This window comes from Venturia canescens, chromosome 4, assembly GCF_019457755.1.
Source record: "Venturia canescens isolate UGA chromosome 4, ASM1945775v1, whole genome shotgun sequence".
NCBI lineage: Eukaryota > Metazoa > Arthropoda > Insecta > Hymenoptera > Ichneumonidae > Venturia > Venturia canescens.
This window is the reverse complement of record NC_057424.1, coordinates 14,424,835-14,445,817: the sequence shown is the minus strand read 5'-3', so window position 1 is coordinate 14,445,817 and position 20,983 is coordinate 14,424,835. Positions and strand designations below refer to the sequence as shown.

Sequence of the window (20,983 nt, the reverse complement as noted above, 5' to 3'; positions counted from 1 at the left end):
ACGTGATAATCGATCGAATGAAAAAACAATGATAGAAATGTTATTACCAACAGTTTGGCGTTTTCGGTGACACTTTTCTGCACGGAAGCATGCCTGGTTGTGGTGGTGCTGTTCTTGAGGCGTTCCAAGAGGATCGGTGGTGAGCTCGGTGGTCCAGCTCTGCCGAAGATCATAACGTCGATATTTTTGTTCTCGCTGTGGATCTTTTATCTGATAATGTCGACTTTGGAGGCCTACGATCTTTTGCCTTACCAGCAAACCAACTGATCCTGCTGTTCGTACTTGATATCGCCAACAGCTCGAGCAAGAGCTAGCTCAACAAATGGCCTACGCGACTATGTTCGCAGCCAGTCGGAGAGTCGAGAACGGAAATTAACTTGGGCAAAGATCCTCGAGGCCATCGGGGCAAACGCGAATTATCCATCACGTCCGATGAGCCTCGTCATGTTTTCACGGTTTTCCTGAAAATTCAAGCATTCACGAAATTTGGCGATCTCGATGAAAACCACCGTGTCAAATGGAAGCCCAACATTTTTCCGATGCCCAACATGCACACGAACATCTTCAATATTTTTTTTCCCACTTCATTCGTTCTTGCTGTTTCCAGTATTGCGAATGAAGCTACGCGACGAAAAACATTCGACACGGAAACCACGAAAGAAACTTGACTCAACGAGGCCAGCTGAAGCTTCAACGTTTTTTCCTCCCTTCCCCCTCTTACGTATTCACGAAAATCCTGGGCGAAAATGATATTTCCAAGATTTACTTTGCAACTTGAATACTACAAGTTTGATAAGGAAAAATAAATATCCTCACTTCAGCTGTTCAAAGTGAAGCGCATAACTATCGCCCTTTTGCCCTGCAAGCAGTCGGGAGCAGGAAAAAATATCGCTATAATCGATCGAAATATCAACGATCTAGTGAAAGAATCAAGAAAATTCATAAAAAATTACATTTCTTGGATTTCGATCTAGTGACGAGTGTGTGTTTGTGCTTTCGAAACTCCGTTGCATTGAAACGACCCGTTGAGAAACTCCTTCTAATTGTCGTTTTTTTTTTTTTTTTATTGAAAAAATAATTTTCATTGGTGGGTTTTAGAAAAATATTACACCGGGAAGAATGAAAGTAGTATTGAAATCGGCCTTTTAAAAGACCTTTCATGATAGCGAATGCAAAATAAAGACGGTGAAAAAGGTTCGGTAACTCGATTCTCTGAGGTCGGACGAATACTTCGTTTTTGTGTGAAATTCTGGTTGGTCGAAATGAACGAAAATACCTCGTACGTAAGTAGCATAAAAAGTAATAAAATTGAACGTTTTAAATGAAAGTTTGACAAATATTTTAGTAGTGAGGTATATTTGCAATTCTTTTGATCTGCCAGAGAACGAATAACGGCTAATTTTGTATAACGCGTTTAGAATTAGATCCCCAATGTGGCATTAGTTGTTAAGGAGGCAGGAGGGCGAGGTAGAGTTATTAGAACACGCCGTATTTCAGCATTGTGTATGAAAAAAAAATTGACGAATCTGATAAAAGCGTATATCAAGTTCCGGGGAATCGACGAAAATATCGTGCGAGAATGTGCGAGGTAAATTTACGAAATGATAGAAAAGTAACCAGGAAAGGAGCAAAAGTATTTTAACCCTATGAACGCAGAGGTTGTCTCGCGAATGAACGCGTTGAATTTCACGTCGACAGAATATCGCGATCAACGAGCAACGAGATTTCGCGCAAAATTTCACTGTGAAGGAAAAAAAAATGAGAAACAAGTCGAAGAGTCGAAAAATTGTCACGAAATGCAAAAAATTCGAGGTTCGAGTACCAAATACGTAGGAGGTTAATGGATTTTCAGAATCCGCCGAATTTGCGAGGCGCGTCGTTGAAGAAAGGCACGAAAATTTCGAATCCCAGTGTTTCGTTGTCTTCGAGAGAATCATTCCTGAAGCTAACGATTCAGGAGAAAAAATCTGTTCCACGACATTCCGACGTTTGAGGCTCTTCATTGCGGTATGAGATCGAGGAACGGAGAGAATAAAAGGCAAAAAACGAGAGAGAATAAAAATAGAAGTATCGATTGTCGTGATTGCGAGGCGCGCGGCCTTCGTTCAAAAGTAAAAAATTTCGTCGTTCTTCACTGCCTTTGATCGAGGGTCGCATGCCTCCGACGAGCTTTAAAATAAACGACGATAAAAATAAAAACGTCTATTTAAATAAAAATGAATTAAAATCTATCGGATATCAATAATAGGGGAGTTAATAATAATGAAAAGAAAAATGATCGTCGATCATGACGACAGACGAGTGAGTTCGATCCGTTGGATCATTATTTAGCAAATCCAAATACGTTGTCACAAATATGAAATAAAAAATAAAAAAAAAAAAAAAACAACAAAATGAATGAGTTACCAACAATGTGCATGTACGTGTGTAATGGTTACGAATATTTATAACGAATTCACAGCTTATAGAAAAATTTCGTAGATTCCTTCAACGGAAACGTAATTAATGGAAACATTTAAACAAAACAAAAAATAAATCAATGTGTAAAATCTTACTAATGATACCACTTCTGGGTAACAAACATTTTCCGTGTTCATATAATAATGTCTTCGACGGCTAATCGCGTGGAGTATAATCTCGCAAAACTGTATAAAATATTCGCAGATCTATAATCCTTTCGAGAATTGCGCATTTTATTGCTCTCAGCAATAATCCCAATTTTCAACTCCTTCGATCTTTGACTCCGGTTCCAATGGACTCGTTGCTTAATCCTTCGTTCAAATAAGCCCCGAAATTTTCGGGTTTTGGACAACCGGAAGTGAGGGCAAAACAACAGTAAAGGAGCTTCCGTTTACTGTGGAAGGATGTTGCGCTGCTGTCAAAGAACATCTTCCAACGAGTCAAAACGCCCTTCCCACTTTTATGCATGCTCCCCCACGAAATAACGCGTGTTCTCTCTCCCTCTCTTTCTCTCTTCCTCCACTGGTTTTCCCCGGAGCGATTTAGTGCCGCGGAACGACGTGTTATCCTGCATTTGATACGTTTAGCTGGCTGAACTTTCTCGAAAAGCCAGAAGTTCCTAGCGCGACAAGGCTCGAGCTTTTCGCCAACGAAGAGGAGGAAATCAGAGGGGATGAATCAGTGGGAAAAGCGAGCGAAAGGGTGCAAGAGACGGGAAGGAAAGAGATGGAAAAACGGAAGGTTTGTTTCACCCAAGGTGTTTGCACTCCTTGACGAGTTTTCCCGCCCATCTCCAAGGCGAGTTCCCTCAACATTATTTGTCTATTTCATTGATGAGATGAAATCACATTTCTGTAAAAATAATCCAACAGAAACTAAACGGTTCGAGACGTACGGAGGAGACGAACTTTTTTGAAGCGAGAGTCGAACTATATCGTACAGTGAATCGTCGATTTTTCATTCTACTATTTTCCCCTTTAGTCAATGCCTCCGGGCGCCTGGCTCGGGACAGGGCCGGCGTTTCCCCCACCGCCGAGGCCTGCCAATCACGAGGAGGCTCACGCGTGTGCTTGCGCAGCTCGCTTCTTTTTTGGTAGAAAGAGGATTCCATAAAATTTCGAGGCACACATCCCGGAGCACGTGAAAGCAATCGCAACGTCCTTCAAATTTTCAAACTATGGTTGGTGAGAAAATATACTTTAAAGAGAATTAAAATGATGGAAAGATAATCAAAGAAAGATTCAAATTGTTTGTAGTCGTAAGAATAAACACGTTGAGAAATCAACGCGAATATATGGAGGAAAATAAAACGCAAATACAATCTCCTCGCTCGCGAAACCGTTGCGAGATAGGGAAACAATCATGCTCTGAACGAATTGAATGACATCGTCGGTTCGTGAAAACAATAATACGAACCCCCTTTATATTTGCTGCGGAGCAAAAAGGACATAATATTTATAAACCTTGAAAGAAGAAAAAAAGAAAAAATATCGTATATTTATGTCGTTCCGACGTACTTATCGAACGATAAATCACTATTTTAAATAAATAATAACCATACTAGAGGTGAACGAAAAAAATAAAATAAATTTGAACGAGCAAGGGTGGGGGTTGAATTACATATTGATAGAAAAGTACAGACACTCAACTAGCAAAGCGTTAAAGTGATAAACCGTAAATGAGATCACGAAAGTGACCCAAGTTTCCGAAGTTTCGATCGATCAACAAACAAAGTTACGAATATTCTCAGAGTACCCGTTCCCTTAATTCGTCAATATTTTGTCCCGGAGTAATTCCTTTGTTATGGACACAGGAGAGAAGTTGAATTCGGGAAAATATATTTTCCCATTCGCGTTTAAATATGAGGATGGGCTCCAAGCATATATTTGTAGTTTAATCAAATGAGTTTGGCGTCATGAGAAAGCATCCACTCGCAACGCCTTTTTAACGATCACAACATAATCGTCGTCGGAGCTCTCGGAAACCACCGGGATCCGTCGAGTCTCTCTTTTCGCATAATCCAAACTATTTCCTACATCCGAATTCATTGATAATTATTGTGATTTAGTCTCGTGAGTATTTTAACAAAAACAAAAGTGCGAAAACATTGCACTGTCAGAGGATTCGCAGTCAAAGCATTCCGAGTAACTTGAGCACTTTTTTCAATGGATTAGCCAAAAATGTCGTCGATCATTCCAGAGGTTGTGCTAGCATCGTCTTTTTTCAGAAAACACGCAATTCGGTCGTTCAAACTTTTAGTCGTTCTAAATACATTTGTTCTTCACTGGGCTAGATAAGCAGAAGAAACGAAAACCAGTCGAGAGAATCCGATAAGAATTTATAACAAAATAAAACAACGATGCTGCGTATAATCTCACGGAAAAAACTTGAGCGTATTGACGAGGAAAAATTGATAAAAATCGACTGTGCCCTGTCTTTTTGATTAACTGCTAGATCGTTTGAGTTCGCACACGCCCATTCGCTGTTCGATCATAACGACGTGAGATTAGAGTTCGCATTGAACGATGAAAGGGTCGAGGTAAATCGTGAGTCACTGTGTCTCGAGTTACATAGGTAATTACAAAAAATCGAGGGGTATTAAGGAAAATTGATAAATCAAATAACGAGTGAGATAACGATCTTGTTTAGCAGACAAGCTCGAAGAAATCGTGATTTAACTTTGACACTTTCGATACAGCAAATGCGATGATACGAAAAAAAAGAACGATTTCACCGAGTCACAAAATACATATAAATCTATAAATATACTCCAAATGTCACGGTAGACAAGTTTATGGGGATTATCTCGATCAGAAGATCGAGAGGATGAGACGCGACGCGTTTACTTTCCAATAAAATGAATCATTAATCGCTGTAGAGACCCAATATGCCTATAAATATATTCATATTTGAAAAAAAAAATAAATAAATTTTAAAAAAATAATGAATGGGACGTTCCGCACTGAATCAGGCGTATTTGGAATTCGCATTATTTGGCGTGTTGATTAATTCTCTCAGGACCAACTGCCAGCAACTAACCGATCGTTTTATTGGGATTTATTTAAAAACCAGTTTTCTCTTTTGAATTTTCACGCTTCGTTGGTCGAAAATCGAGCCGAGATGGGAGTCGAGAGACTCGTGGGAGTTTGAATCCTTCTTTCAAAATGTATCCAGGCTCGAAAATGCGTTGAAAATAATTGACAGATGGCACTCAATCCGTTTCGAGTGAAATTTTCGTCCCCTTTCTTTCTGATTTTTTATCTTATTTCCTACGAGAAACGAACATTCACTTGACTAATTTCAATTTTCCCAATTCCCTTGAAAAACTTTATTTCGTCACCGTTGAATCTTGCAACGCCGATGAAAAAGTTCTGGCAGAGGAGCCTCTCGAAGATGAACGAACCAACGGAACAGACAATGCGGATTATAAAGGAGGTCGGTTCAGTTTGCACCCCCCTTACACATACATGATATGTAACGATAAAATATAAAAATATAAATAAAATACTCACCGATCATTATAATAAAATATCGTTATAAAATATATTGTAACGAAGTGATAAACTAATTCTCCATTTCCTACGGTTCTTTTAGACTAATATTTGGCAAAGAACGCATTTTTCGCGAAGCCAATCGCTGATCTACACTCACGGGACCCCCACCCTAAAAAAAACATGCGCACCATCTTACATTTCTTCCCTAACTTTTCAAAGGAAAGTAGAAAATTTTAAGTAGAAAAATCGAATGATAAAAACGAGGGTGTTACGACGATACTCTGCCAATTGTTTAACCGGGGTGCACTAAAGTTTTCCCAAAAGTTACGCCTGACCAGCCCCCTCTCGTTTTTTGAAAACTATACTCTCTCGCGCGTTCAATACTTCGATTTCGTAGAGCAACTAAAATCGAGTCTTTCATTCTCTTACTCCTCTTGTTCTGCTTCGACGAACAGATGAAAATATTGGAAAATAAAGCAAAAAAACAACAACAACAACAACATTAACACCGGACCAAGTTTATATCCTATAGGTCGACTGTTCTCTTGAGATAAATGCCACGTGGAGTTGATCATTGTGAAACGGAAAGTCTGATGTATTGTGTTGCTATTATGTGTAAATCAAATGGAACAAAAATGAAAGCAAAAATAAAATATTGTAGTTTATTGAACACGGGGGGGAAAAACGAACAAGAATAAATTCGGTAGAAAAACGGTTCGGCCGTTCGATGCAGGCGACTGAGAAACATATTTTGGGTTCGATAATCCACGAGGGTAGTCGCATATCTAGATGCAAAACGTACACAACAGTTACGAATATTTCGAGTGCTAAAGAAACGAGAATTCGAATCAAACGGAATTTTAAATTCGTTTGGATTTCAACATTATCTTCGATCGACGTGCCGAAAGATTTCTTCTTTCCTTCCATTGACAAATCATTTAATCGTGGTGATATTTTACACGTAGTTGAGTTTAGTTTTTTTTCCAGTCTCGCACCGGTTCGTTGTGTGCATTAAATATAGTTTTCGTGAAAATAATCGTTTGCCAAGAACGTAATGTGCGTGTCAGTATTCGCGAAATGACCAAAAAAGAGAAATCTAGAAAATCAACATTTTCCGAAGGTTAAAGAAAATGTAAAACAGTACGATTTGGACCAAACATATTTCCGTTCGTATCTCACTGTATTCAGTCTCCCTTTTTTCTCTCTATGGAGTTAAGGCATTCGTTGAAAATAAAAAAAAAAAAAAAAAAAAAAAACGAAGAAAACGTATTCTTATCGATATCAAAATATTTGAGGGGCTTTTTCACGGTTCAACGATCGAACCTTTACAACGAGTTACTTCATTCGAGTTCGATGATCTATATAACCATTTGTCTTTTCTTCGATTCACTCCAATGCTTCACGCACAAAATCGAAGTGCAATTGGCATTGAATATCACTATTTATTATCGATCCTACTGGTCGTGACGAACCCGCTCACCGGGGAAGAAAAATACTCGTCACGTTCGAATTTCCAATAATGATATTCTAACTTATCTAAAAAGTACACAAGTACATATATCACTGGAGTTTCGTGGGGCTGGTCACGATCTTATTTCCTTTTTTATCTGTAAATATATACACTCTGTCTCTCTCCCTTAAAAACGTTGCTTTTAACGTTATCGGAGGAATAAAAAAATGAAAAATCAACGTGTAGGTACGAATGTTATACAAATAGTTAAAATATTGAAGGAAATTCAAATATAAAACCAAATACTATAGATCTAATGATAGCTTGGGTGACAAAATGTTAATGATTAGTTATTTGTTTTTAGAAACGTATATACGAAAAGGAAGGAAAATGTATCACCAATCGGAGAGAACTGTCGTCGTACTGCGACGCTCAGCCTCCTAGTTAATGTCACTAATTGTTGCGAATTAACTCCAGCGAAGATCCAACTGTCGCCGTATTATATAAAATCAATAAATAAACACTCGATTAAACGAAAAATTGATAAATGAGATTTAAAATGTGAAGATATTAGTGAGTTGGCGCGTATCGCATCTGCTCCCACTTTAAATTTAAGCCAAAAATGTACACGTTTATTAACTTATGGGACATTCCACGCCAACGAACACTTCGAAATTTTTTATTTCGTCAAAACTTTGATTCGGCATTTTTTATATTTTTTTTTTTTTCCATTCGCGTGTGGGATTTTTATTCCGAAATTTGATGTTTTTCGAACTGCGTAAACTTCCGGATAAACGGAGCCTCAAATTTTCGATTTAAAATGGTGGTTTCTGTTGCTCTCTTCCAACAGAAACGAACGCGAATGATTAGCGACTGCGATTCCTATCCTTCCTCACACTAAGATGGAAAATCATTTCAAGACGTCAGATTGTTTAAAATTATTGCAAAAAAGCTTCGAACATTCCCGAATTTATCATATTTTCAAAACAAATTTAAAAATCTATTTGTCCCGAATCTCCACTATAAATATTCATCATTTTGTTCACCAAAAAAATTACCCCAAGCCATATTTTGTTTAAGAAAATCACCAAATTCATTAATAATCGAACCCCTTATTCGTAATTTCTTATAAAATTCGCCAAATTCAATGATTATCATGTTTTCAATTAGAATGCAAGATGCTGAGATAAAATGTACTTATACCGGAATGAACGTAACGAGAAGTCTCGACGAAGGTTGAAAGATTTTCTTCCTTCCCGCATCATCTAAAATGTTAATTTGGCCTGGAATGTCCGATACAATATAAGAAAGTAATTCGTGTCGTTTTTTAGAGATGTTTCGCGAAAGATTGCGACAAATGTTACTGAAAATGGAAAAAGTCGCATAAAACAATCGTTAGAGAAGTTGGCGAACGATACAAAGATGATACGCGAAACGATATCGTTGTCAGGTGTGACACGAAACACGAAAAGGTTGAATAAACGTATACAAAAAAAACTAAAACACTAAACCAAAGAAATAAACATAAAAAAATATCCAAAATATATGAGAATGGAGAGAGGGATTGAGACGAGGATGCACATTAAGTATGAGTTTTGTACTGTAAGCGAAAAAAAATAAGCCAATTGCGCCAGTAGTTATATAAATATAAATACACATTGTATGTAAATACACGAGTTAATTTGTTCGAAAATTGTCCAACCGTTGTACCGTGACCTCGCGATGATTTTTCAGGGCCCAGCCCTCCGAGGGAGAAAAGAGTGAAAGAGAAAAAATTGAGATCCGTTTTTCCTTGTCAAACTCTGGGATTGAAAAATGGATAAATTTGCAGTAACAACGAAGACGTCGATCGCGCTTAAGCCTCTAGAAGATACATTTTCTCAGTGTCGAACCACAATAATCACGAAAGAGTGTGAAGAAACCGTTTGCAGAGTGCAAAACGACGTTAACATCGTGAAAAGTGAGGATCCAGGAAAAACAACAAAAATTCGTTCGCTCTTGTCACGTGACGAAAAACAGATTCCAGGGCACACGAATCTCACCCTAATTTCGAGGTCGTGCCCCATCGACTCGCAGAATTTTCATTCCGGGCGATAAAAACGGTACAAAAGTTGGTTAATGCTCAGAAATAATAACTCGTTGATTGTTATGTTATTGTATAGTGAGTATAAGTATATGTTGAGTACAGAACAGAACAGCTGCGTATTATAGAAACGTAATGATGTGAAACACATGTTCCTTCTTCCTTTCGCGCTACCTCCGCCCATAAACCGGTTACGATTCATCGAATTATATTTATATTCCGACCGAACACAGAAATAAGGAAAAAACGTATTGTTAGAGGAAAGAAGAAAAAAATAAAAAAGAGCAAATATAGTAAGACGTGTTACAAGTATTATAGTGTCTATTCCTTGATTGTAAATAGAGTTGATCTATTCGAGCGGTTGCACATATACGGGATGAGAAAAGCGAGTATTTTCTTTATTTTTTCATTGAATAAAAGCGCAGTATAACGAAGGAAAAATCGAAAAGGAAGAAAGAAGGGAACTCTCTTAAGATAAGAACTGAAAAAGTTTGACTCGATCGTTCGATTTTGGAATATATCGTGTGGGTCGTTGAGCCAAATTCACCAAACGACGAACGCTCCGTTTTTTTGAGCTCCGTATCGATCGGTATGTGCTTGGAATATAAATTTTTCAAACTTTGTGTTAAACAGCTTCACTGAGTTTCGACAACCGCCATGGCATCCAATCGATCTCTATCGTCTCTTTCTCTCGCTGCGCGTAAGCGCGCATCTTAGTCTTATATAAACGCTTGCATATAGAATAAGCTTCGCGGACGACTTGGCCGATCGGGGAGAGTACGAATGAAAGTATCTTTCGCTCTGATCGACGAGTCTCGCAACGTATTTACACTACTGAACATCTTCACAACGAATACAAACCTGTTTATTTCAACTCGTCAATCGATTCTCGATTCGAAGTGTATTCTCCTTTTATTAACTTGTTTCCTCCGAAGAAAGGCGTCTTCCTCCCGGCATGGGGTGCGAATAATTCGAGTCGATTTCACTCGGATTCGAGAATAACGAGAGTTCAACGAATGAACGTGCTCGTGAGGTCGAAACTTTTGTCCCGATATATTGATTGAGAAGAAAAAACCAAAAAACAAAAATAATAGATAATGGTCGATCCATTCGAGACGCACTCTCGTCTCGCCCGGATCTTTTCTCGAGACATTGACAAAATATGAGAAAGTTTGTTATGAAAAATTGAGTTAATGAAAGGAAATGCGAAAATGATTAATCGAGTAGCACACACGAGGATAGTCTCGCGATTCTCATGAATTAGCGATCGCGTAGATGTTATCTATGTATTAAGTATGGATAAATGGGAAAAGTTTTGTCACCCTTCTTGGTTCGTACGACTGAGTAAATAAAAAAATAAGGAAAAAAGATAATCTGAAAATCCATGAAGCATTTTGACGCCGGCTCGAAACGCGCTGTATGAAAATAATTTTTAGCGCGCGATTTATAAACGCGACGGAGATTGCAATACGAGCCTACACTCAATATTCATTATTGCGAAAGCACACATTATTTATCCCTCCTCGTTATCGATTATCGTTATATGTGCGAATACAGATGCATAACGATTGGACGCGATTGAAGATTTTGTGGAAAGGAGATGAGAGGGAGGGATAAAGAAAAAAATAAGAAAACGCGTTGATCGTTGATGCGTCTGAAAATCTCACCGAGAATTCTCTGGACAGAGCGCCATCTTGAAATATTCCTCGGCAAGGAGGAATTCTCGGTGAAAATGCGTTGACGCATGATTATTTCGGAACGTCAGATCCATCAGCGACCGTAGAATAATCGTAGGATCATTATGTACCAATATTTCGTTGATTAAACAAAATGATAAATAAACGATCGGAATCCGCACTGTTGGACATCCGTTGACCGATCGAGTGGAGAAAGCACGCGATATGATTGACTAAAGAATACAAATAAAAAATATATTAATTGATGGGAAAAAAATTAAAATTAAAAAATTAAAAAAATTAAAAAACAAAGAAAAGACAAGAATCAATTAATTGTAATTGAATCGAAAGTGCAAAATATACATACATTGAATGTTGTTTACACGAGAGAAATATTTATTAGTAAATTTATATCCTATTTCCATCCATTATAGTGCATGTATTGAAACATTTGAAGTTCTGCATTTTCAGTGCAGATTCGTAATCAGCGACCTCGAAAACCCCCGGCTACGAATTTTCGTGGAAATCTGAAAATCTTTTTCTTCAACGTTTTGGGCACTTGGCGTGAAAAATGTCTTGCCACCGAAGGGGCAAGACTTCCTTTCTTATTCCTGTTTATAGTGCCTCCTAAAATAGGCATTGTTTCCTTTTTAATGATCCTTTGAGTGATCCGTTGAGTCGAACGTGTATGCGTGGAAAAATAGTGGCTACGGCGTTCGAAAAAAGCAGCTTTTTATAATCCAATTTCCCTTTCGATCGTAGGCTCTATCCAAGCCCGCACAAAACCTGGATGAAAAACGTCCAATTTGTATTCGGGTCGTGGAAAAAGATTGATTAAACTGGGTCAGAGGGAAATTACAAAAACACCGGAATAAAAAGGTAACATGGCAGCTGTATTCGCATATATGCAAAGGCTTGCAGCCGGAAAAGAGCGCACCCCTGTTCCAGGACGAATAATGTTTTCGTAATTGCTTTTGTCCAATGAATGACCCGGGACCCCTGGGGTCTATGGAATTGCAATTTGGTCTCGCGACCCTGTTTCTTTTTCTACTCATCCGTGTCCACTTTTCACATATATAAAGTGTCCTGCGATCAATGACCCGCGGAAGGTCAACCGAGCTACAGACCCAAATGTGGCTCGAATATTCTGCGACCTTTTCTCATGAAACTCTCCTTCGACGGGTTTATTAAAAAGGAAAAATGAGCCTTCGGCGGTACTCGTCAATTTTGCAGCGTGCAGTTTTTCTATTTTTCTTTGTATTTTCGTCCTGAAAGTGGATCGAAAATACTGGATTTTCAAGTGTCCTGCGTTCTCCAGGAACGAGCCGAAATATTGTTCTATTCGCTTTCAGGAAAGGAGTTAGAAAAAATACGAAAGTGTCATCGCGTTATTTGGATTCGTGGCATCTTCTCATTCGTTGGATTAAAAATGATCGTTGTCCTCGTCCACGATTACTGTTATGAAGCATTTCAATCTGCACGAGAATCGCTGGGGAGTCGCCGACGAGGAAAATACTATAAAAGGCTTCTGACAGCAATACTGTTGGGTAAACCAGCGAAATATTCGTCACGTACAAACACATTTATTTGCAACGCCGGCACTTTTCCTGTCGTCGCATACTTTGACGTGGAGTCAGATCCGTGAGCGAATTTTTTCAGACTCGGCATAAATTTGAGGCATTCAACAAACTTGCGTACAACAGAATTTTTATTTTCTCTTGGAGACGTGATTAAACCAGACTTTGTTTAACCTCCGAGAAGTTATCGCCAAAATTTCAAATTGTGCGGCACCTCGATAATCGCGGGGTCGGAGAGACGTGACTTTATCGCCGAAATGCCGGGCCCAAGTTCCAACGAATGCGACAATATTATTTTCACTTCCTTTTGATTATAATAATGAGAGGCTCGTACCACAGTGAAAAGTTGCAAGAGCTCCGATGGAGTTGACTTTTTGAGTGTTGAAAAGAATTTAAGCAGGCGCGTCAAGCGTCAACAGAATTTAAAAATTATCAATACACAGGTCAGTGCGGTTTTTATTATTGATTTTCCAACGTCAACGCGCCATTCGACAACACATTTTTCTGTTAACCCACCGTTCAAAGTGTCGCAATATTCGTTCTCTCTCACCGAGACAATTATTTCGCAAATGCTTTATTAAACATCGCACCAACATACGACCATCCTTAGATCTAGGAGCTTGCCAAATTTCGTAATACCCGGTGACATAATAAATTGAAATATTTACGTATATGTAGTGTTTACAAAAGTGCTTTCAACCGAAGAGGGGACACTGCAGTTGGACCGAAAAATCAGTCACTCAGTCGTCGATCGATCTTTGCACCGCTTCGGTTTTTATTCCTTCTTCAACGTCACACCTGAGGTTCTCTGTTTCTTTTTTTTATTCATATCCAGAGGATATTCGTACGTATAAAGATTGAAAAAAAACGTTTGGAATTTCTCGGTGCATTTTGAATGTCGAATTGGACGAATTGACCATTTTTATGCTGGTCAATCCTTAAGGATCTTGAGCACTGAATTCATAAAAATAACGACAACTCTGCGATAGAACATTAGCTTTTGGTAGATATTCCATTTGAAATATAAGCAAACGAGCGAATTATTGTTTTAGAGGCAATTTACAATTTCGGTGTCGTCGATTCCTCGTGATTTTTGCTGCTGCTTCTCGCGAGATTATAAAATATTGAGAAAGATTGTTTTAGGACGTGGAAAATGTTCGGGAGAAAAGTTTTGCTAACTATCGCCAGTCTACTGATTCTCGAATCGAATAAATGCTCGTGCACCACAAATTTCGACGAGGAAGAATGGTGGGAAAATATGCTGGTCTATGAAATTTGGCCGACTTCTTTTCAAGACAGTGACGGAGACGGAATCGGCGATTTACAAGGTTCGTACTGTCTTTGAATACAGAATTATTGACAGTTGGTAAATGTGAGTCTCAAGAAAGAGGAAGAAACGTTGATTTGATAAAAAACACTTTGTGTTTTGAAGCCACGTCGTGGCTTCAATATCAAGTCGTTTTCGTTTCTTTCCATTCGTTGCTCATTTTCTCATATATTTTGCCGATCGAACAACTTTTTTGAAACGACAAACATTCCGTTGCGTCGACCAAGAATTCTGTTTCCCAGCCTTAAGAAATCAGAATACTGGAGAAAAATGTTGTTAGAAATTGAAAAAAATGTTTTCCTTCATTTTTTTTTACATTCTGGGCTTTTTCAATGTTGTAAAAATTGAAAATTTCTCAGGGATAATCAGGCGTCTGGATTATCTAGAGGATTTGGGAGTCGAGACGATATGTCTCAACCCAATATTCGCATCTCCGCTTTCCGACGGTGGTTTCGATGTTTCCGATTACGAAAACATAAACAGGATTCTCGGAAATCTCAGTGATTTCGACAAGCTCGTTCAAGAGGTGCACGATCGCGGTAAGGGTTTTTTCTTCCGTTGGAAAAAAAATGTTCGCGTACCGTTCCAACGAGGATTCTCATTGAAACGATTTCATTCTTCGTCCCGTACTCAGACATGAAACTCGTTTTGGACGTTGTCCCAAATCACACGAGTGACGAGCACAAATGGTTCGAGGCGTCGAAAAACATGCTCGCTCCTTTCGAGGATTATTACATTTGGGCAAATGGCACTTTCACTCCAGATGGCACTCCCGTACCACCGAATCACCAGGTGAGTCAGAAGTTCCAAATTAACAAAAAAGTAGAATCGACCAGGAGGGATGCAGCACGGTCGGTGTATGGCTGCTGGAAACTCTTAACGCCTTACATACGTTCATGCAGCAGTGCCTAAAACACGCTAAAAGAAAGACGCTTTTTAGAAGAGATAGCAATAGAAGTTAATAAAAATAATGTTTACACATTGTTTGTTAGTATTTAAACTTTGGCAAAAAATTTGTATCATTTTTTTCAATAATTACAACATGAAAAATCACGTCTGCATCATTTCTTCTTGGAGTGTTGATGAATCTGCAAAACGTAAAAAAGTCTTGTTAAAGTTGTAGTTCTAGTCTGTCGAGTCGGATTTTTGAAAAAATTTAGCAATTTACGGCAGTTTTAAAAAAGTTTGCATTTTGTGTCATAAATGTCGCACTTTTATTATGTTTATCAAATTTTTAAATCACAATATGAAAAATCCGACTCGACAGACTACAGAGAAAATAATTTCGAATATTTAAAAAAAAAAAGCATCAAAAAATGTTAAAAACTGTACGAGTTACCGCGTGCAGATCGTGCCGGAAAAAGTAGCTTTGAGAAAAACGCATTTTTCCAAGTGCGCATGAGGCCCTCTCGTTGGGCAGCCACGTTTTCTGTAATAACTTTCGATCTACAGGGAACTTTTACAATCGACTTTCACAGAAATACGCTTAAAACTACAGAGAATAATAATCTGTAAAAAACGATTTTTTGAAAATTCTGGACGCATGTAAGGCCTTAAAGGATGGATGGCCGCTCAGCCATGCACCGACTCGCCCATCAATCACCGAGCGGAAAATACCTTTTCCGAGTTCCTCGTGACCCCGAGGAGCCAAACTCGGTAAAAATATAGCCGCCCACGTCCCTCGGGTTTTCCAAAGTCTTTTTAGACCCTCGTGCAAATGCGATAAGGCAGTGCATCGAGAGAGGAGAGTAGCTGAGAGAAAAATTCGGAAGGGATCTCACAGGAGCAATAAATGTGGGGCAAAGTGGAGCTAGAGCGAGGGCTCGCAAGGGCCCGAAAGAATATACGCGGGAGGAATGAAAAAATGAAAGAATAAAAATACTAAAAATTCGAAGAATCAGGGAAGACGTGGCAACGTTTTGACGCAGAGGATCAGAAAAAAATTTGATTTTTCCTCCTCTTTGAGCAACGTCGAAAATGGCACTTCACAAGATTTCGAATGAAAAAATATGAAAATTCCTGGCAAACGATGCATGAAAATATTTGGATGTTTTTGTTTCGAGATCGTGGACGAAAATGACGTGAAAAATTCCGTGTGGAGTTACAACTCGCGCCGAGGACAATGGTATTATCACACATTTGGGGAATTTCAGCCGGATTTGAACCTCGACAATGCAGACGTTCGGCGAGACGTGATGGTAAAGAATTTAGTTGCACCGTCGTCATTGATTCCGAAAAACAGGCGAGCAAATGACGCTCATTTTTTGTGCTTCAGGGCATATTCGATTTTTGGTTAAACAGGGGAGTCGATGGTTTCCGAATAACCGGGGCTCCTTATTTCTTCGAAGATTTCCATTTGGGAAACGATCGAGCTGCCGTCCGTACAAATAACTTTTCAGACGAATCAAGAAACGTTCAATTTCTGTACGATATTCGCGAGCACGTTGATCAGTGGGCCAAATTAAACAGCGCCAATTCCAAGTACGTATTACGACCATTGGTAAAAACGGTTGTGACTTCGAGTCTGCCAAAACAACGTGGCGAACTAATGCGACGGAAAATCCGGCAATCCTCGCGTTCAGAAAAAATTCGCCAATAACCATTTTTCCAGGTATTTTTTTTTATTTTTTTAAACAAAAAACACCGTTTCACTCGCAGATATTTGACCACCTCGACTTACGATACGAAGGAACATTTGTTGTCGTACTACACGGAAAAAAAGAATGACACGATGTCGGTTATACCGCCGAATTATTGTTTCCTCCAAGGTAACGTCGTTGCTGGCCCGAGTGCCAGTCGATTGGGGCACGTCATTGAACAATGGCTCAATGCGATCCCGATGAACGAGAGCACTGTTTGGATGGTAAGAAATACAAACCTGGAATAAATGTCACAAGTCTCGTTGGTCTCAGAAAAGCCCCTTGTATTCGAGGCTCGAATAAAAAATTTGATAACAAATTCTGTTTGTTTATGATACGAAGGAATCACATTTGTAAAAATCTCGTTTTATGTATTATTCCGTTGCGTAGCTCTCGAATCGCGATACTTTGAGAATCACATCGAGAGTTGGTCCCGACAGGCTCGATGCTCTCCTCATGTTGAGCATCTTGTTGCCCGGTCAAACCTACACCTTCTACGGAGACGAGATAGGCCTCTCGGACATTCCCATTCCAACGATTGGCAAAACCCACGCCACACTTCAGACTTATTCGCCGATTGCTCTGATGCAATGGGACGACTCGTTGTCAGCTGGTTTCTCCAATGCAACGCATTTGTCTATACCGATCCACGATAATTACATGTACATTAACGTTGCCGAACAACTCAAGGATCCCCACAGCCACCTGAACGTTTTCAAAAAACTTGCACACTTGAAATACGAATTTGTGATTCGTCACGGTGACTGGGAAATCGAAAGCATGAACGACGATACTGTATTCGTATTGCGAAGGTAAATATAAAAGAATAATCTTCATTTTGCTTGAGTGTGTGGTGCGAGAAAAATTGACACGGTTGGAGAATTCACTCACAATCGCGATGAATTCAGTATTGCTAAAACAAAATATAGTCATCGAGGAATAGCATAGCAGCGCCGAATGTCCAAAAATCAGAGCCGGATTCACACCACTTCACTGCTCATCGCGAAATTTATTTGCCGCGATTTCAATAAAAACTCACGGATTAAGGAGTTTCGGTACAGGCAATACAATGTTGCCATGCTAAACCATGCTAAAAACATAAAAAAATTCAAAAAGTTTAGAATTTTATAAAATTTGGTGAACATATTCTTTAGTGCCAAATTTGGCAATACAAATTTTTTAAGATTTTTCTTCTACACAGTTATCGAGCAATTGATCACTAAAGTTCACGTGTATAAGCATAGCGTTTTCATATATATAGGTATACATTCCGGGCATAAGAAATCTGCTTTAATGCGTAATTACTCGATAACTAAGTAGAAGAAAATTTTGAAAAAAATTGTGTTTTTGCACTTGATGTTGAACAACATTATCACCAAGTTTGATCAGTTTCTTAATATTTAGACTTTTGTACCGAAACTCCTTAATCCGGTTAAATACACGCGAGGCGTTTGACACGTGGAATGTGAGAGTGCGACCGTATTTACTATGTATATAGATATACTGTACTATGAATCGATTTTGAGTTGGTCACGTGAGCTCGATCGACAAAAATTGCTAGAATATGGTTTTTTTACTTTCTCATCGGAGCTTCTACTTTCTGTCGGTCTTCTTTTCCCATTTTAGAACGTTGACGGATCACCCAATCTACATCCTCGTAATTAATCTGTCGAATGACCAACAAATAGTGAATATGACCAAGTTGTATCCAGATTTGAAGGAGTATCTCGACGTCATTGTCACGTCCGGAAACGATAACATGTTGAGGTACCAATTGACTTGTAACTTTTGTTGCTCAGTTTCTATTTTATTAATCGATAAATAGTAAGCAAAAATGTTTATTTTCCTCCTCCTTTTATAAACATTGCAGAGAAGTTGTCTCTCGGAATTATTTTCCTGTTCGACCGAACGCTGGAATCGTTCTGATGTCAGACACGAACGAAAACGTCAACAGTTCAGAAATCGATGTTGGGCGGGAAGGGACAAAAGAATTGGAAAACTCGCAATTTGGGATTCGAGGAAACGCAACGGCAGGAGAACCAAATGATGCTGCAGAAAAAAAACTCGACGACGAAGTAAAAGAATTTGAAAAAACAGAAGAAGCAAAGGTGGAAGAGGGAGAAAAAGGAAACGTAGAAGCAGATGGGAGAGAAGAAAAAACAAGCGCAGAAACAGCTGAAAAAGAGAATGTAGAAAAAGAAGTAAATCTGAAGATTCCAGTCAAAGAGAATGAAATGGAAGAAAAAAATAAAAAGACAGCAAAAGAAGCAACGCTTGAAAGAAAAGTTCTAGTTGAAGAAAAAAAACAAGACTCACAACCGAAACAAAAGAATGGAGAGAACAATGAGAAACTCGCCACCGAAATTCCTGAGGAGATATCAATGGAAAATAACAGTGACATAAAAAAACAAACATATGAGAACGTACGAACCGAAAGCAATTCAACGGTCGAAACTACATCACAAAGACCATCCTCCACTGACAGGACTACCGAAACGAGACCGGTTACTGGGGGCAAAAACTCTGTAATGGCTGATTGGCATTTGTTAACGATTGTCATTACAAATTATATAATTGTTAGAATTTGTTAAATCTCAAGAGTGTAATAAAACTAGAAAAACATAAAAGAAGGTCCATCTTATGGACTGGGCATGGTAATTTGTTTTTTTTATGATGACGTAGCTCACCGATGAATGGATTTAAGGTAACTCCTGTACTGCATGCTAGTCAAATGAGTGCTAAATTTTCAAAACGCTTTTAGACCAAGTTTAACCTACCGATTAAATCTATTGTTAGTGGATTTGTATTACATCATATCTCATTAAGATGTAAAAATATTAAAAACGCTAATTTTGCAAAAGCATCAACTGATAAATGCAAATTTCCACGCTGACACATTTTCACTGGTATTTTTCAAAGAATTATCTACGTTTTTTCATCGATTTTATTGCAACAAGTCTCATTTTGTTCGTCAACTGGTCCTTTACGAATCCACCATCTAGTTGTTTTTTTAACTTGATCGTTTCTCTGTTGCAGCTAATTGTTCATTAAGTGAAAAAACTTTTTCATTTATAATTTCTGAAGGAATGAGTTTAAAGGAAAATCTACGTGGTGAATTCGCAGAGGATCAGTTGAGGAACAAAATGAGACTTGGTGCAATAAAATCGGTTTTAAAATACAGATGATTCTTTGAAAAATACCTGTGAAAATGTGTCATCATGGAAATTTTCACGATCGGTTGATAGTTTTGCAAAACTATCATTTTAAATATCTTTTCACGTCAATAAAATATGCTTGAATACATATCTACTAACGATGAGTTTAATCGGTACGTTGAACTTGGTCTAAAAGCGTTTTGAAAATTTAGCACTCATTTGACTAGCATGCAGTACAGGAGTTACCTTAAGTGCGCTGTATCGATAGAGACAGCTTCGCCTGCTTACGAGGCTGTCTCTGGCAACCTGCGGAATAAATATTGTTTAGTTCAGTCAAGTTCAGTGTAACATAGACCGTAACATATGTAACAAAATAGTGTTGTGAGCACGTTGTGAGGAGAAATGATGATAATGTGGGGAATTTTGTTCCTCACTTCACGAATTATTCGACCTTACAATAAAAAAAAGTCAAGGAAAACCTTTGCATATATGTACATTTTAACATTCTACACTTTAACATTATATAGGATTTGAAAGAGACACGATCAAAAGGAAAAACGCAACTATATAATTAACAACGTGTTGAAATATGAAAAGGGTAAATAAGATCTTCGTGTTGAATGGAAAATATAATTTTATCCGTGAACAACTAGACAGCAGCAGCACTAATAAAAATTAACAATTTTATGCATTTCATATAACCATTTAGTCGCAGTCTTCGAAATTGATTAGAAACGTCGAAGTGAAAAAAAGTGAGGTTTTAGACCTTGCATAGATGTTTTTGCGATTACTACGTGATAGATTAAGGAGGGTGGATCGCGACGATCGCGATGATATACAATGTTGCCATGCTAAACCATCTTAAAAATATAAAGAATTTCGAAATGATAAGAATTTAATAAAATTTGGTAAATGTAGTCTTTAAAAATGTATGAGAGAATATGATTTTTTTTAGATTTTTTTACCACATAGCTCTCCAGTAATTGAACACTAAAATTCACGTGTATACGCATAGAGTTTACATCTCGTGCATAAAAACTTCGATTTAACGCTCAATTATTCGATAACCATGTGGTAAAAAAATTTGTATTTGCATACTTGATGCCAAAGAATGTTATCATC

General features: G+C 38.3%; 2 protein-coding genes across 8 annotated transcripts in view; both read left to right on the top strand.

Moving 5' to 3' along the window:
- Calx (sodium/calcium exchanger 3) overlaps positions 1-11,545 on the top strand; it is a 90,329-nt gene extending 78,784 nt beyond the window's left edge. For both annotated transcript variants that reach the window (XM_043415896.1, XM_043415895.1), the window contains exon 8: positions 54-11,545. In XM_043415896.1, coding sequence (XP_043271831.1) covers positions 54-267 — 214 coding nt within the window. In that variant the 3' untranslated portion in view covers positions 268-11,545. The remainder of the gene's footprint in view (positions 1-53) is intronic.
- A 1,365-nt stretch (positions 11,546-12,910) lies between these two features.
- Positions 12,911-19,317, top strand: LOC122409714 (alpha-glucosidase-like). 6 transcript variants are annotated; one of them, XM_043417468.1, is made up of 11 exons: positions 12,911-13,183; positions 13,419-13,543; positions 13,884-14,068; positions 14,427-14,606; positions 14,702-14,859; positions 16,131-16,265; positions 16,343-16,548; positions 16,726-16,930; positions 17,097-17,518; positions 18,333-18,473; positions 18,577-19,317. In XM_043417468.1, the coding sequence occupies exons 3-11, from the start codon at positions 13,894-13,896 to the stop codon at positions 19,295-19,297; spliced, it is 2,343 nt and encodes a 780-aa protein (XP_043273403.1). In that variant the 5' UTR covers positions 12,911-13,183; positions 13,419-13,543; positions 13,884-13,893; the 3' UTR covers positions 19,298-19,317. The 6 variants fall into 6 exon arrangements, with proteins under 6 accessions (XP_043273403.1, XP_043273404.1, XP_043273407.1 ...); XM_043417469.1 differs by having other exon boundaries at positions 13,419-13,584; XM_043417472.1 differs by lacking the exon at positions 13,419-13,543.
- The last annotated feature ends 1,666 nt before the right edge of the window (positions 19,318-20,983 follow it).

Bases quoted from the DNA above. Each gene is read 5' to 3' on its own strand.
- LOC122409714 (XM_043417472.1), top strand. From the start codon at position 13,894: ATGTTCGGGAGAAAAGTTTTGCTAACTATCGCCAGTCTACTGATTCTC. The intron at 14,069-14,426 runs GTTCGTACTGTC...AAAATTTCTCAG, and splicing joins CGGAATCGGCGATTTACAAG to GGATAATCAGGCGTCTGGAT. The intron at 16,266-16,342 runs GTAAAGAATTTA...TTTGTGCTTCAG, and splicing joins ACGTTCGGCGAGACGTGATG to GGCATATTCGATTTTTGGTT.